Here is an 18,127-nt window from a genome sequence, read left to right as displayed (position 1 = left end):
TATATAAATACAGGCCATTTACCATGTGCATTTATCCCTCCTGTTGACTTGAATAACCATGGTCAGGTTTGGTTGTATAAAATGACAAAGTTCTGGTAGCTCATCCTGGAATTTACTAATTATTAAACAAATGTCTCATTAACAGAAAATGGAAGTCTTTTTTCAGTAGGAAAAGCTTCTGAAAATATGGTTAAAAGTACAAAATCTGTCTAAGAACACTGAGGCATAGAATTCAGTTACTAAACCAATGAATGATTATATAAAATGGCCAACACTGGAGGAAAGGAATACGTTGGCTTATTTAGCACACTGAATACGCTGGTAATCTGGCGAGGTCTGGATCACAGCACTGGTCCTGGTGTATTGCGGCTGACTAGGGTGATGAATTACAGGTGGCTCCGCCAGGGCATGGAATGGCTCTGCACTTCCAACACTCGAGAAAAACAAAATATTCAAAAGATTGCAGCCTTTGGCAAGCCAATTCTAGCCCCTGGGATCGTATGTTGTTAGTACAAAGGGAATGACATCAGTGACATGCTCATATATAAAGTCAATATAAAAATCAACAAACCAAACACTAGAATAACATAGGAAGATATATGAGACCCCAACATGAATCCAAGACAAAAAAATTTACCCCGTGACCAAAACTAGGGACCTTGAGAGTTAGACAAAAATCTCTAAATCTGTACTGCTTACTTTCTGTGATGGATAGCTTAAACAAACAATTGATATTCCATTTAACCTACAGAGGGCTTTTATACCCACAATGCCTGATGACATGCTGGCTGTAGCCCAGGTAGCCATGCGTAATCGTCGGCAGCTCACCTGGTTTGGTAAGTATTAATCATTTTGTATAAGCAAGTAAAACAATTAGATTATTCAATTATATTTTCTTGCAAAAGTTTTTTTCAAAAACAATTTTCTACTTATTTTCCAAATTTTTAAATAAACAAGGTGTTATATTTGATTGGTTATTCTATACATGGAGGTTTTATGTTCATGTGACCACTAAAAATGTAGATAATGCTTCAAAACTCACCAGAAAGTGGCCAGATGCATTACCAAGATGATTAACAAATGGCGAGACCTGTGTCTAGAAACACTTCAAATAAACCTGCACTCAAATTAACTGCAGTGTATATTATATGTTAATAACTCAGTTGTTTTGTTTTGTTTTTTGTTCTGCAGTCTGTCCAAATAATCACCCATGCTGTGTCGATATGGTAAGATATTTTTTATTCTTTTGCAGTTAACTAATTTTCCACATTGATCACAAATATGAGGTTGTAACATTATACTATGTGTGTCATTATACACTGCAGTGTGGCCAGCCAGCGAAGACAGGCCAATGTCTGGAGTGTGGAGAAGAAGTCAGAGGTGAACATCATAGAGCCTTGCCTGGAGTCACACAAGTTCAGTTACATGAGTGAGTGTTATTAATTTTTATACAAAATAATGCTTGTTATTAGACATTAGATTGCTTTAATGGCCTGGCTATTAAATTTCTATGATATGACTTTTTTGGTGCACTAACATATAGGAGAGAACCATTCAAAACTATCAATTATGGTTTTATATGTTTGTTTGTTTGTTTGTTTTTTTCAAGGAAGAAATGTGTATAGAGATTTGCTTTTTTGCTCTAAAAATTCAGCTATAAGCAAACCTTATGATATGGGATGGATGGTATATCTGTTAAAAAACATTTAATTATGCTAATGGTTTATCAGATGCCATGCATACATCATGAAACACCACTCTTGTCTACACAGGCTGACTTTATAAGTTGAAAATCAGTGTCAAACTCAATATCAATAGCAATACTGTATTTATTTGGTATTGGATTGATACAAAGTATTAGAGAATTGCACACCACCTGTGTTGAGTCCTACTCTCCAACTCTAGGAAATAATTTCCTCTGTTCTCCTAACTATCTGACCCAATTCTGTTGGTTTAGGGATCAAACATGTCCTGGCCATATTCTGGGAGACCCTCAACGGAGAAACAATCCCGATGCCCTGAACACCAAAAACATGTCTCTGACTCCCTGTACTCTGGTCCGGCTTGTTACACATCTCGCCATGATGCTGGGAGCCTCAGAGAAACCCCAGGTGAGCTCTAATTTAGGGCTCTTAACCATCATAAATAAAGTATCTAAAGCTTTTTTGTACAGTAGCTGTGATATTTAAGCAGCTTTTGGTGAATTGATGAAACTACCATCATAGCTCAGTGATTAATATTCTGCAAAATTGTTAAACTCAGTGAACGATGTTGCTATCTTGCATGTAGCATGATGCTGTCATCCACTATTTTTCAGGTTGTCCAACAGATAATCCAGCCACCTGTGGAGGATGTCAGTTTGTTTCTCAGGCTGCACATAATAAAGGATCTTGAACAGCTGTCACAGGCACTGGGAAAAGGAGCTGACGACACTGTAACATCTGTTCACTTGGTGCTCAGATCACTTCAAGAACTACCACATGCCAGTAACTGTAAGGAAGCCATTTGTTAAAGGACATACATGGCAGGACAAAAGACTGTGAAAAGAAACTTAATAATAATTTGAATAAAGCAGACCTCCTTAGACAGGAATTGTTCGTGAGGGTTAAATGTCAACAAATATGGAAACTGGTATTTGACTGTTTAACCAAGGGCTATGTAAACTTTTTTTTTTTTAGCTACTATTGACCCTTACCTTACATCCAAAGAATCCAGAAACACCTGGGAGACTACTGTGGCTACAGATATTATGACACCAAAGTTGAAGGTAATTCTTTAAAATCACCGTTTACATGTTTTGACTTTTTTCATTTTATAACTGATATTTTTTTCAGTCTTATTTGTACATAACTGCCTTTGCCAATATTTTGTGTCCAGGATCTTGACCAACTCCTACAAGAGGCAAAGGGAACCATTAGAAATGACTCCCGTGTATCTTCCAACTTCATCATAAGGATGATCCATGGTGATGACTGTAGCTTCCTCGCCTCACTGCAACAGGGCTCTGAGGTCGACAGCTCAGCAGTGTGGAGCTGCAGGGAGAAGCTGTCGCTGCTCAGCCTCACACACATTATGGAGACTAATGATCAAAAGGAGGAGCTCCCCCTGCTCTGGAGGTTCCTGCAGAAGGTGTGTGTCTCACAGATGTAACGCTTTCACAAAATTATTTTCTATTTCTATTGTGTGCCTTCCTCCTGTTTAGTATATATTCGTCTTGTTGTATATGCTCCTGTTGTCTATTATTTATTTTATAGGGGAATTTCGTTGTGTTTTCGTTTTACAGGAGAGAGAGTTTCGACATATCAAATTCCTCCCTGAAATCCTAATCCTGCAGAAACGTTTGGTGAGAAAGTACCAGAATGCAACTGAAGAGATCGTGGGCTCCATCAGAGAATTCATATATCAGCAAACAGGTATAGAGATTATGTAGGCCTAAACCTGTTTTTTCTCAAAATCTGAATAGTTAAATGGTTAATCTACAGGGTGGGCCATTTATATGGATACACCGTAATAGCATGGGAATGGTTGGTGATATTAAAGTCCTGTTTGTGGCACATTAGTATATGTGAGGGGGCAAACTCCTCAACATGGGTGGTGACCATGGTGGCCATTTAGAAGTCGGCCATCTTGATTACAACTTTTGTTTTTTTCAATAGGAAGAGGGCCATGTGACACATCAAACTTATGGGTAATGTCACAAGAAAAACAATGGTGTGCTTGGGTTCAACGTAACTTTATTCTTTCATGAGTTATTTACAAGTTTCTGACCACTTATAAAATGTGTTCAATGTGCTGCCCATTGTGTTGGATTGTCAATGCAACCCTCTTCTCCTCAACCCTCAACCTCCCACTGTTCACACACTGATAGCAACACCGCAGGAGAAATGCCAGCACAGGCATCCAGTATCCGTAGTTTCAGGTGCTGCACATCTCGTATCTTCACACCATAGACAATTGCCTTCAGATGACCCCAAAGATAAAAGTCTAAGGGGGTCAGATCGGGAGGCCTTGGACGCCATTCAACTGGCCCATGATGACCAATCCACTTTCCAGGAAACTGTTCATCTAGGAATGCTCGGACCTGGCACCCATAATGTGCTGGTGCACCATCTTGCTGGAAAAACTCAGGGAATGTGCCACCTTCAGTGCATAAAGAGGGAAACACATCATCATGTAGCAATTTCAAATATCCAGTGGCCTTGAGGTTTCCATTGATGAAGGATGGACCCACTACCGTTGTACCCCATATACCACACCAAACCATCACTTTTGTTGTTCCAACAGTCTTGGAGGGATCCATCCAATGTGGGTTAGTGTCAGACCAATAGCGGTGGTTTTGTTTGTTAACTTCACCATTCACATAAAAGTTTGCCTCATCACTGAACAAAATCTTCTGCGTGAACTGAGGGTCCTGTTCCAATTTTTGATTTGCCCATTCTGCAAATTCTGTGCGCCGATCTGGGTCATCCTCACTGAGATGCTGCAGTAGCTGGAGTTTGTAAGGGTGCCATTTGTGAGTAGCTAATATCCACCAAAGGGATGTTCGACTAAGTCCACTCTCCAGTGACATGCGGCGAGTGCTACGCTGTGGGCTCTTGCTGAATGAAGCTAGGACAGTCACTGATGTTTCTTCATAAGTGACAGTCTTCTTGTGTCCACATTTTGGCAAATCCAACACTGAACCAGTTTCACGAAACTTAGCAAGCAGTTTGCTAACTGTAGCATGGGAGATGGGTGGTCTCGTAGGGTGTCTTGCATTGAAATCTGCTGCAATGACCCAGTTACTGCTTTCACCAGATATCAACACAATTTCGATCCGCTCCTCACGTGTTAACCTCTTCGACATGTCAATGGCTGTGAACAAAGTGAAACTTGTAAACAACTCATGAAAGAATAAAGTTACATCGAAACCAAGCACACCATTGTTTTTCTTGTGACATTACCAATAAGTTTGATGTGTCACATGGCCCTCTTCCTATTGAAAAAACAAAAGTTGTATCCAAGATGGCTGACTTCTAAATGGCCACCATGGTCACCACCCATGTTGAGGAGTTTGCCCCCTCAAATATACTAATGTGCCACAAACAGGACTTTAATATCACCAACCATTCCCATGCTATTACGGTGTATCCATATAAATGGCCCACCCTGTACTTATTTGTATTAATGTGAAAATCTGTCAAAGTACATCAAAGTCTGTATGTGATTTGACATTATATTAGGGTGACCATATTTTGATTTCCAAAAAAGAGGACATTTGGCCCAGTCATGAAGAATTTTAATAATACTGTTTAAGGAATAATACTGTTTAAAGAAGTCCAAACGCTTTTCTTTCCAAGCTCCTTAGACTACGATGACCTGGATGACTGAGAACCTTCACAGACAATAATACTGTTTGTTTAAAGAAAACTTTTACATATTTAAAAAATGCCTTCTTTGTGCGGTCAATGAATGATGAAATAAAAAATGTCATATAGGATTTTACAAGTCAACAAGTGCAAAAAAAATATAATAATAATGCATCATCTGTATAAGAAAAATTATAGTGAGGTACCAGTGAGGTATTGTGCAATGGTTTCTGTTGTCTCATTTGGTGTTTCTAACCCCAGTTAATTTTGTTTGCACGCCACCATTCTTCCAGTCAAGGTAGGATTGGTAATATTTTCCCTGTCCCATGGTTACTTAAGTCTGAGAAATGCCATAGTACTGGATTTCACTAAGAACTTCAAGAGTGACTTCCACTGAATGTAGCACTGTCACACCATTGACAATAGCTTCAGTGTTGGTGCGGGCACTGCTGAACCTTTTAGCTTTGTCAAACTCTGGAATCGTTTTTTGGTTTTTTGGTTTTTTTAAGCAACACACTAGTGCAATCCATGGATCTGTAGCTACTGTGATGCTTCATAGTATGAAATGTCAGTGCACCTTCTGCTGCAGAACAACAGCATCCTCGTTTTTCCCAGGTGTAACAAAGAACTCAGTCAACTTACTAGATGAAGTTTCGCCTCGCACAGCCTTTTTATGTTTTTCTCTGTCCATGTAAGCAACAAGATCTCCGGCACCTTTGTTAGACACACAAACGTTATGTGCCAGCTCTGCACACAGTGCACTACGCCTCCCATTTATTCAGACCGGGATGGTACGAGGGAAATTTCTTTTGCAGTTTGTCTGAAAAGATGCACTTGCGCTTTGGCATCTTTTCAGTGCGCCGCTTCGCGCTCTGTTCGGTCTGTGAGCGCGGAAGAACCACTTACAACACAGCAGCTCAGGGATGACGTTGCACATATGGGTCCTCTGTAGGCCTATAGGAAAACCCAGACATTTTTATCCATCTCGAAAATCCCCCCGGACGCCCCAGACAGAACATGAAAAGTGAAAATGTCCGGGGAAAAGAGGACAGTTGGTCACCCTACATTATATGAATAAAACTGAACTGAAACGAATTGTTTCATGCAATGTCATACAAAAATAAACTTTTTTTTATTACTTTTTCAGAAATGAGGCAATGGTATCAACAACATATTGAGACCTTCCTGGAAACATGGAATCAGCTAAGAGTTTCTGTAACCAGCAGTAAGTAAATTAAATTTTCTACATTTAACTACATTTAAATTAAGCTGGCTTTAACTTCAGCTTAATTTATTTAAAACAGGAGCAGTGCAAATCTTCAGTAGTTTCACATCTTTTGAGAACATGCTCACGGTTTTGTGAATATATCACAAAAAAGTTTTTTCTTTTGGGTGATCAAATGGACCAGTTACATAATAAATGGATTCAGAGAGGTTTTTGTATTTGAATTAAGGAATTATTTATCTGTCCACTGAAAACTATAGATGAAATAAAAATTCCAGAGGAATTTTGCAGCAGGGATTTGGACTTGGACAGTGACTTGCAGTACCTCCTGCCCCGTCGGCACGGTCCAGGCCTGTGTGCCACAGGGCTTCTCAGTTATCTGGTGACGCTCCACAATGAGTTGATGAATGCAGTGGACCACCACACAGGAGAGGACAACAGGTAAATTGAGGTTATTGGGGCTTTTTTAATCCATCTGTACCAGTCCTTACTTCTGTCTGAAGTGTCACTGAGGGGTTTAAGTATTAAATTATTTTCTTGTTACAAGTCTATCTTTTCAATGCAGCTAAACAAAGATACAGAGAAATCTATAGCCAATGTCCAATTCTTGAGTTATTGCTATTTATCCATCCATCTTCTTCCACTTATCTGGCGCCGGATCGCGGGGTCACCAGCCTAAGCAGAGAAGCCCAGACTTCCCTCTCCTCAGCCACCTCCTCCAGCTTGTCCGGGGGAACACCTTCAGGCCAGCCGAAAGATATAAACTCTCGAGCGTGTCCTGGGTCTGCCCCAGGGCCTCCTCCCGGTGGGACATGCCTGGACACCTCGCCCAGGAGGCATCCTTGTCAGATGCCCGAACCCCCTCAACTTGCTCCTTTTGATGTGGAGGAGCAGTGCCTCTACTCTGAGCCCTTCCCAGATGGCTGAACTTCTGACCCTATCTCTAAGGGAGAGGCCAGCCACCTTTTGGAGGAAGCTCATTTTTGCCACTTGTATCCGTGATCTCGTTCTTTTGGTCACTACCCACAGCTCATGACCATAGGTGAGGGTAGGTACGTAGATCGACCGGTAAATTAAAAGCTTCATTTTGACACTCAGCTCTCTCTTCACCATGACAGGCATTACTGCAGCCGCAACACCAATTTGTCTGTCGTTCTCCTGCTTCCTTCTTGTTCACTAGTGAACAAGACCCTGAGATTCTTAAACTCCTCCACCCGGAGTGGGCACTCCACCCTTCCCCTTTTTTAAAGATGGGAACCACCACTCTGGTCTACCAATCCAGAGGTACTGCCCCTGATCTCCACACAACATTATAGAGGCATGTCAACCAGGACAGCCCTATAAAATCCAGAGCCTTCAGCAACTCAGAGCGGACCTCATCCACTCCTTGGTGGCAGAGCCTCTATTTCCCCATGGAAGATATGCCAGTGGGATTAAGGTCCTCGAAGTATTCCTTCCACCGCCCGACAATGTTCTCAGTCAAAGTCAGCAGCGCTCCACCCACATTTGTCACTGGTAGGGAGAGGACTCAGGCGCAGACTGGAATTCAAAGTTCAGTACGACGGTTTATTTACACAACACCAAGTGCACGATATATATATGTGGGGGGAAAGATCCAGGGGTCCAGGGAGTCCAGTGGTGATTCGGGAAGGTGAAAGGTCTTCTCACACACTTGCGCTCCACCACACGAATCCACACACCAACCCGCTCGTAATCCAAAGCAGGAAAGCGGGCAGCAGGTCCGGGGAGACTGTTCACAAAGGGAGGCAAATCTGAAAAAGGCAAACTCACTCACAAAATTTCCTGAAAGCTAGAAACTAACACTAATGTGTCTCACGCAGCGATGACACCATCCAAGCCCCAGCCTTAAATAGCTATGAAGTAATCAGCTGAGCAATTAGAGCCAGGTGCATTCCACTTGGCCTGTCGGTACCTATCAGCTGCCTCCGAAGTCCCACAGGCTAATCAGGGTGTGAGTTGAAGATCTCGCAGACTGGGGCCTCTGCCAGCCATTCAAAACGCACCCTCACTATACGTTTAGGCGCACCAGGTCTATCCAGCGTCCTCCCCTGCCACCTGATCCAAATCACCACCTGGTGATCAGTTGACAGCTCAGCCCCTGTCTTTACCTGAGTGTCCAGAACGTATTGCCTTAGGTCTGGTGATACGATTATAGAATCGATCATTGACCTGAGGCCTAAAGCGTTCTGGTGCCACGGGCACTTATGGACACTCTTATGCTCGAACCTGGTGTTCATTATGGCCAAACTGTGGTTTGCTAAGAAGTCCAACAACAACAATCTGGGTTCAGATCCGAGATGTCGTTCCTCCCAATCATGCCCCTCCAGGGTCTCACTGTCGTTGCCCACATGAGCATTGAAGTCTCCCAGTAGGACAACAGAGTCCCCAGGCAGAGCACCCTCCAGCACCCCACCCAGGGACTCCAAGAAGGCTGGGTATTCTGAACTGCCACTCGATGCATAAGCGCAGACGACAGTCAGAGGGTTTGTTCCCTGCGCCCGACCCGAAGGCACAGTGAACAGACCCTCTTGTCCTGGGAGAAACCCCAACGTACAGGCAGCAAGCTGAAGGGATACTAAAATACCCACCGGGGAAACTCCAGACTGAGACAGAGTCCAGTCCCTCTCCAGGGAACTGGTTCCGGAGCCCAAGCTGTGCGTTGAGGTGAGCCCAACTATATCTAGTCAGTACCTCTCGACCTCACGCACTAACTCAGCCTCCTTCCTCACCAGAAAGGTGACATTCCATGTCCCAATTGCCAGTCTTGATAGCCGGGAATCAGTTTGCCAGGGCCTCTGCTCCTGGCTGATGCCTGGCACACAATACACCCGACCCTACAGTGCCTCCTGCAGGTGGTGGACCTGCAGGAGGATGGGCCCACGTCCCTTTTTCGGCCGGGCCCCATGGACATAGGTCCGGCCACCAGACGATCGCCCTCGGGCTCCTTCCTCGGGCACCCTCCTCCCCTGTATTATAATTCAGGTTGGGTTGAGCTTGTTTTGTTTTTTTTTCACTGAAAAATTGATTTGGAGAAAGAAATGTTGAAAGGTTAAAGTTCATATCTACATTGTGATGTCTGCAGTGACTACACAGTGAGTCTGTTGGAGCTAATGGAGCAGCATGTGATCAGCTATGATGTGGAGAAGGACCTGCTTCCGCTGGTTTTGTCTAACTGCCAGTACAGCTTGGAACGTGGCCACGAGACAATATCTGAGTATGACCTGCCCAGGATCCAACAGCAGATCCTCACCCGCTTTCTGCAGGGAAAACCTCTCATTACCCGCGCAGTGAGTCCACACAGCTTGGTTTGGTTAAAATATCTCCCAAACCTAAATGAAATACTAACTAATACAGTCCCGATCAAAAGTTTAAGACCACTTGAAAAATGGCAAAAAATCATATTTTGCATGGTTGGATCTTAACAAGGTTCCAAGTAGACCTTCAACATGCAACAAGAAGAAATGGGAGTGAGGCAAAACATTATTTTGAGCATGCAATTTATTGAAAACAATGCTTAAACTGAAACAGTTGTATATAGATATATATGCTGTCTTGATTGCACACCACCTTTAGGAATTTTTAAGCTCAGAATAGACCTTTTGAAGTTGTTACAGAAACAAATACCATTGGTCTAATTATAGTAAAGGCAATGAGTTGTTGAAAGAAGACTTTTTTCATTCTGACAATATTATGATAGGCTTGAGTAAATGAAAACCCAATTAGGAAAATGGTTTTTAAAAACTGAATATAATCAGACATCACCCCAAAGAGATTTGTTTTAAAAAGGGCATATGACAAATGCTCACTCCACTGCAAAGATGTTTTTCTTTTATAACCTCTGTCATAATAGAAAAAGTGATCAGACGAACATAATCAAAAGTAGGTCAGTTATTCTTTGTTTCACATATTCTTGACAGTACACTGCTATAACATGTAGATGTGGGCATGCAAAATCCCTTGTAGCACATTGTAGCTATGCTAAGCAAACCAAGATTGTATTTATTGTGTTGATTAACTATAATGGGTGATCCTCATCATTTGACTTCTCAATATTCTATCTATTCTGTGTGATCACACTTATTTTACAGTCATTTTTAGTTATTTCTCTGTTGTGTTTCATGTGTTTTTATTAAGGGAATTCCCGTGCTGGTCAACACACAGGAGAGAGACTATGACACCATTTTCAAAACTGTTCATGGAAAAGTGCCACAGGTAAAGTAACAAGTCCTGTTTAGTTTCCTTTTGCAGAAGACAACACAATTAAATATTAATACACTTTACAATATACCAAATCAAATCAAATCACTTTTATTGTCACATCACATGTGCAGGTACATTGGTACAGTACATGTGAGTGAAATTCTTGTGTGCGAGCTTCACAAGCAACAGAGTTGTGCAAAATACAATAACGTAAACAAGCAAAATACAAGAATGGCTAAATCTGAAACTAATAAATATACGTACAATATATAATAGTATATCCATTTCTGGATGTGTATACTAAATATTTTTCTACGTGTGTGTGTGTGTGTGTGTGTATACACATATTTTACAAATTAAATAGAGTAAACAATAAAATAAAATATATAAAAATATACAGAGTGAGACATGTGCAAAACAGTGGCATTACTGTACAGTACGGAGTGCATAATGTTGAAGTTCCAGTAGTGAAGGTGAGGTGTCTATGACGTGTTCAGCAGTCTGATGGCCTGGTGGAAGAAGCTGTCTCTCAGTCTGCTGGTTCGGGACCGGATGCTGCAGAACCTCCTTCCCGAGGGAAGTAGTCTGAACAGTTTGATGATCCTCCCCGCTTTCCTCAGGCAGCGCTTCCTGTAGATGTCTTGGAGGGAGGGAAGCTCACCTCCAATTATCCGTTCAGAGCACCGCACTACTCGCTGGAGAGCTTTGCAGTTGTAGGCGGTGCTGTTGCCGTACCAGGTGGTGATGCATCCAGTGAGGATGCTCTCAATGGCACAGTGATAGAAGGTCCTGAGGATGCGGGGGCTCATGCCAAATCTTTTCAGTCTCCTGAGAAAGAAGAGGCGCTGCTGCGCCTTCTTCACTGTTTTGTTTGTGTGTACTGACCACGTAAGATCCTCAGCCAGATGTACACCAAGGAACCGGAAGCTGCTCACTCTCTCCACAGCAGCGCTGTTGATGGTGATGGGGGTGTGTACTTCTCTGCACCTCCGGAAGTCCACTATCAACTCCTTTGTCTTTGCGACGTTGAGGGTGAGATGGTTGTCTTGACACCAGTGGGTCAGGGCGCTGACCTCCTCCCTGTAGGCCGTCTCATCACCATTGGTGATAAGACCCACCACTGTAGTGTCGTCCGCAAACTTCACAATGATGTTGGAGTTGTTAGTGGCTGTGCAGTCGTAGGTGTAGAGTGAGTACAGGAGAGGGCTCAATACACACCCCTGTGGAGCACCAGTGTTCAGTGTGATGGGGGATGAGGTGATGCTGCCCAGTCTGACCACTTGGCGTCTGTCAGACAGGAAGCTAAGGATCCAGCTGCAGAGGGAGCTGCTCAGTCCTAGATCCTGCAGTTTCCTGTCCAGCTTCGAGGGAACGATGGTATTGAATGCTGAGCTGTAATCTACGAACAGCATTCTCACATACGTGTCTCTCTTCTCCAGGTGTGACAGGGCAGTATGTAGTGTCAGGGCTATGGCATCATCAGTGGACCTGTTGTGGCGGTATGCGAACTGTAGAGGGTCCAGTGAGTAGGGTAGTGCAGAGCAGATGAAGTCCCTGACCAGCTTCTCAAAGCATTTGCTTACGATGGGGGTCAGGGCTACAGGTCGCCAGTCGTTCAATGAGGAGATGGTGGAGGATTTGGGTACAGGGACGATGGTGGCCATTTTGAAGCAGGCTGGGACTACAGACAGAGAGAGGGAAAGGTTGAAGATGTGCGTGAACACTCCAGCCAGCTGAGCCGCGCATGACTTGAGGACGCGGCCGGGAATCCTGTCCGGACCAGTAGCTTTGCGTGCGTTCACCTTCCTGAAGCACCGCCGCACATCCTCCTCAGACACAGTGTGCGCACTGACGTCATCCGCGGTGCGCACACTGTCCGGTCTCATGGTGTTCTCTGTGTCGAATCTAGCATAGAATACGTTTAGATCCTCACACAGAGAGGCCGTGGTCTGCGGTGTGCTGGTTTTCCCTCTAAAGTCTGCGATCGCGTTTAGTCCCTGCCACATACTCCGAGGGTTGTCAAACTGTTGCTCCACCCTGTCCCTGTACTCACGTTTGGCTGCTTTGATCATCTTCCGGAGTTGGTAATGTGCGTGTTTGTAGTCCGATGTGTTCGCGGAGGCAAAGGCGGTGCTCCGTGCCGCCAGTGCCGCGCGAACATCTCCGTTAATCCAGGGTTTTTGATTTGGCAAGGATTTAACTGTTCTGGATGGGACGACATCTTCCACGCATTTCCTGATAAATCTGCAGACTGAGTCTGTGTACTCATCAATGTCCCTAGCAGCCACGTGAAACATTTCCCAGTCCGCGTGATCAAAACAGTCCCGCAGCGCAGACTCCGATTGGTCCGTCCAACGGTGCACCGCCCTCCGGGTTGGAGCTTCCCGTTTCAGCTTCTGCCTGTAGGCGGGCAGGAGCAGGATGGAGCATTGGCCGAATGGGGCGCGGGGGAGGGCTTTGTACGCATCCCGGAAAGAGGTGTAGCAGTGGTCAAGTAGCCGGTCTCCACGAGTGTTGAAATGGATGTGTTGGTGGAGTTTTGGTGAGACTTTCTTCAGGTTTCCCTTATTAAAGTCTCCGGCTGTGATAAACGCCGCCTCTGGGTGTGCAGTTTCCTCACTGCTGATCGCGCTGTACAGTTCCCTGAGTGCTCAGTCAGTGTCGGCTTGTGGGGGAATGTAAACAGCCGTAATAATCACTGCTGTAAATTCCCTCGGTAGCCAGAATGGCCGGCACTTAATCATCTGGTACTCCAGGTCCGGTGAGCAGAAGGATTTGACCGGGTGCACGTTCGCATAATCACACCAGCTGTTCTTGATCATGAAACATACACCACCGCCTCTGCTTTTCCCAGTAAGATCCTGTGACCTGTCCGCGCGGTGCACAGAGAACCCCGGTAGTTGTATTGCGGAGTCCGGTACCTTGTCCGATAGCCAGGTTTCTGTGAGGCAGATCACGCAGCAGTCCCGCATCTCTCGCTGGAATGAGATCCGTGCCCGAAGCTCGCACAGCTTGTTCTCCAGAGACTGCACATTAGCCAGTAATAAACTGGGTAACGGTGGTCTGTTAGTGCGCCGTCTCAGTCAAACCAGAACGCCAGATCTTCTCCCTCTGCGTCGGCGTTTGCGGCCTCCAGGGACAGAGAACAAAGGCGTCTCAGGTGAGATGAATGGGGGGTCTGCAAACGGAGCGTCCGTGTTGCAAAACTTGAACTCCGGAAAGTTATATAAGAAAGACCGTCTTTTATGTCCAGTAAGGTTTGTCGGTCGTACACAAGGAGACATGTGCTACTCGCGAAAAAATGAAGGAAAAGTAAAATTAAACACAGAAAAAAGCTGTTGCTTGGGGGAGCTCGCGACGAGGCTGCCATACTCGGCACCATCTTAGAATTAGAAGATGGATACCAGCGGTTTTTTGCGCCACGGACCGGTTTATGCCCGACAATATTTTCATGGACCGGCCTTTAAGGTGTTGCGGATAAATACAACAAAATAAAACTAGTACCGGTACCGAAGAAAAGAAGATTTATTCATAACACACTTGAAAAGACCCAGGAAAACAGAGTAAACGATAAAAACGATAACAAAATAATGCTGAAGACCGATAAAAACCCTGAAAACTATACATTTCACACCTGAGCCTCAACTCTCGCGGCCCGGTACCAAACGACTCACGGACCGGTACCGGTCCGAGGCCCGATGGTTGGGGACCGCTGCAATATACAATTACAGCTATCCATTTACAAACCCAAAATGAGACACGATATTTCCAGGGGCAGAAAACAAGTCCCGGATTCTTCAGAAAATTTGTGACAAGTTTAAAAATGACCAATATTCAGTTTAAAATAAAGCACTAATACACATTTGGAAGATTTTCTTGATGAATGGACTTTTTGTTATTAGACTAAAATGTTCTGCTCAAGCATTATATTTGACATTTATTTACATTTGCATTCATACAGTAATAAAGGGAAAATTTCAATTGAAGCTTTTAGTTTCGCTAACATTTTGTTTCTCTACCAGATTCCTCTGTCCTCTCTGGCCCAGAACACTGTGTCCAGAGAGCTCGACTCATACAGCGAGGTGTGCACGGCACTGAAGATTGTGGAGCTTCTTCTAGGTTTCCTGTCTTTAACCAGTGGTGATCCCACTATGAAATTAGTCACTTACCTTCAGGACGTACTAAAGATGGACCAAAACATTGATCATCACATACTGAAGGTCTGTGCATGTACACCTATACCTATCCTTTTGAACCTTTATGTGCAAGAATCAAATGTGGGAGTGTGGGGGATCTATCTGCAGGAATGGGTGCGAAATTTGTGTTGGAACGCAATGCGGTATCATGCCCTTGTGAGTAGGGGTGGGTTTTAAAAAATTGATTCCCCCAATTTCAATCCATTTTAGTTTGAATAATGCAGTATTGATTCATTAAATCCTGAATCGGGTTTTAGATATAAATGTATTTTGCCAGAAATGCAGAATCTCAGATTAAAGCTCATGAAACTGTTTCAACAACCACCAAACAGCTAAAACAGCAAATGAGAGCAGGTAAATGGATTCTGCAAAAGATGTAAACACAAAGCGGGGATCAACCCCATTCACCATTATTAAATTTGGTTCTTTGCATTCTTTTAGCGGCCGAAAAAGACTGGGCTCAGAGAGGTCAAAACTCAAAAAATGATCTTTATTTTACATTTCCAGAAAAGGAGACTGAGCACACAAAGACACAAGCTCAGGTCTGAAAGCAGCAGCAGACAACATGGTTATTTATATATTTTCGCAGCATGTCACACACACTAGGTTTTGATCAAAACACTGCTTAGTTTCACTTTCTGCCTGCACCTCCGGTGCTCTGCAAAAGCATGCAGTTTCCTGTCAGTACTTTTGGCTCAGATCTTCAGAGCTGGCCCTCTCTTATTAAAATACATAAAACAATATAATCAGCAAGTAAGCACTAAGAATATATATTTAAATCCCAACACCATGCACACGTACATGGACATGCTGTCACGGCTGAAATCTCACAGATTCTGAAGCTGCACATTTCATCACTCCCGACCAAAATTAACTAAACCAGCAGCAAAAGAAGATCAAAACTTTGCTTCACATTTGATAAACATCGCCATTAATCCCTATCTTACTTTGGCTATTTTGCTTCCACGATGAAAATCACACTTCCTCCACAGCTCTTTCTCAGTGTACTTCAGGAACAGTTTCCCATTTAAAACTGTTTTGTGCATTATTTACTTGCTTATTATTATTATGAGTCTACCATTGTGTTCGGTGCTGTCAGCTGCTGTTTTTTGTTGTTGTTGTTTTTTTTTCAAAAATTACTGCCGACATGAAAGTCTGATTTCTGCTGTTTAATACAGAAGAATTTTACACTTTTTAAAATGATGCCAAATTGCAAAACACTTAGCTGTGTCTCTAATAAAACCTCTGTGATGTTGCTCCGCTTCACTTCAGCAGCATCGGGTAATGTTCATATGTTGTTTCATGATTTTCTTCAGTTTTTGATCTACTGCAGAATATTTTAAAGGTGGGTTATCTGCTATAAAAAGACATACCAGAATTGTAGTATTTCCGACTCTGAGTCAAAATTGAATCAAATTGAATCGAATCGGGACCTTGTGAATCTGAATCAAGTCAGTTATAGAAATTGAAATCAATACCCAGCCCTACCTGTGAGCAATATTTGAATAATATTGTAGTGTGTTGCTATAAAAATGGTGTGAAAAAGGCAATTAACAATGGCTGAGAGACAGACCATCACAACATAAAGTGTAGATCCTTCCTAGAGAGAAACTGAAAAGAAAGTCAAGGTGTAAGTGAGCACAGTCTCCTTCACAGTTAAGACACTCAGACACTGGGGAAAATTCAGCCAGGAAGAGGTCTGGCAATTCTAAAGCCACAACAGAATCTGAAGACAAGTTTCTAAAAGCTAACAGATTGCATTATATGTGTCTCACAGGGCCATTTCAAGCACAGCTTAATAGTGGTCTTAGTAAGCAAGCCTCAGTTTTGACGGTAAAGAGAAGACAATTACAACAATGGACAGTGAGGCTGAGACACAGGAGGGTGATAAGGGTAGTGGAAACAGCTCGGGAACACAGAAGGAACACATTATGCTTGACGTGACAGAGGAAGCAAAACCAAATGTAACACAGATGAGATGGAGACTAACAAAATAAAACAGGAAGTGGCAAAAATCAGAACACAGAGATGAACACTAGACAAAGAATAGGAGATATGACCTAGACAGAGACAACAAGGAAAGACATAAAGACCAGACTGACAACATACAGTACACACACACACATAGCAATTAAAGTGAAGAAGCATGAATGCAAGAATCAAGAACTAGAAACATAAGTAACAAAACTTGGAGGCTCTCAAAAACGGAACATGAACAGGTATTTCATAACTCTGAAGATGTCATGGTCCTGGGTCTGTGACCCAGTGTTAATGTGTTTGGAATTTTGATTCTGGTTTATTTAACATTCTGAGGTTAAGATTGTTTTCCAGGTTTTGGTTCTTATTATAGTTGTAATTCCGCTTAGTATTTATATTTTCTGGTGTTAGTTTGGTCATCCAGTTATTCGGTTGCTTGAGTTCTCTCATCTCTCATGTCATCATATTCCCCCATATTGCCCATGCCCTCCTGTCTCAGAATCAGAATCCGAAAGGGTTTTATTGCTAAATGTTGAGTGGATTTACAACATTAGGAAATTGCTGCAGTACTTTGTGCGAGACATACTATAAGACAAACACTTACATAAAAATAAAAAGTCTGATTTTGATAGACCTTGTCCCTTGTGCATTCTTTTCAGTTTTGCTCGCCCTGTCTCGGTATATTGTTCCTACTGTGTTTCCATGCGTCTCCACATAATTTATTTTACTTACAGTGGCTTGCAAAAGTATTCGCCCCCCTTGAACTTTTCCACATTTTGTCACATTACAGCCACAAACATGAATCAATTTTATTGGAATTCCACGTGAAAGACCAACACAAAGTGGTGTACACTTGAGAAGTGGAACGAAAATCATACATGATACCAAACATTTTTTACAAATAAATAACTGAAAAGTGGGGTGTGCGTAATTATTCAGCCCCCTGAGTCAATACTTAGAAGAACCACCTTTTGCTGCAATTACAGCTGCCAGTCTTTTAGGGTATGTCTCTACCAGCTTTGCACATCTAGAGACTGAAATCCTTGCCCATTCTTCTTTACAAAACAGCTCCAGCTCAGTCAGATTAGATGGACAGCATTTGTGAACTGCAGTTTTCAGATCTTGCCACAGATTCTCAATTGGATTTAGATCTGGACTTT

At 43.0% G+C, this 18,127-nt stretch overlaps 1 protein-coding gene across 1 annotated transcript in view; it reads left to right on the top strand.

Annotated features, from left to right (window-relative positions):
- The window catches only part of LOC146558750 (E3 ubiquitin-protein ligase rnf213-alpha-like), a 144,115-nt gene that overhangs the window by 121,733 nt on the left and 4,255 nt on the right, over positions 1-18,127 (top strand). Inside the window, exons 50-62 of the mRNA XM_085245913.1 lie at positions 752-836; positions 1,192-1,226; positions 1,326-1,429; positions 1,958-2,111; positions 2,318-2,492; positions 2,679-2,767; positions 2,878-3,129; positions 3,284-3,413; positions 6,496-6,573; positions 6,834-7,014; positions 9,677-9,881; positions 10,729-10,806; positions 14,817-15,014. Coding sequence (XP_085102039.1) covers positions 752-836; positions 1,192-1,226; positions 1,326-1,429; positions 1,958-2,111; positions 2,318-2,492; positions 2,679-2,767; positions 2,878-3,129; positions 3,284-3,413; positions 6,496-6,573; positions 6,834-7,014; positions 9,677-9,881; positions 10,729-10,806; positions 14,817-15,014 — 1,764 coding nt within the window. The remainder of the gene's footprint in view (positions 1-751; positions 837-1,191; positions 1,227-1,325; positions 1,430-1,957; positions 2,112-2,317; positions 2,493-2,678; positions 2,768-2,877; positions 3,130-3,283; positions 3,414-6,495; positions 6,574-6,833; positions 7,015-9,676; positions 9,882-10,728; positions 10,807-14,816; positions 15,015-18,127) is intronic.

This window comes from Mchenga conophoros, linkage group LG15 (assembly GCF_057382185.1).
Source record: "Mchenga conophoros isolate Kocher_MC1m ecotype Shallow Benthic linkage group LG15, M_conophoros_male_GT1.1, whole genome shotgun sequence".
Classification (NCBI taxonomy): Eukaryota; Metazoa; Chordata; class Actinopteri; order Cichliformes; family Cichlidae; genus Mchenga; species Mchenga conophoros.
This window is presented reverse-complemented; position numbering and strand designations above follow the sequence as displayed.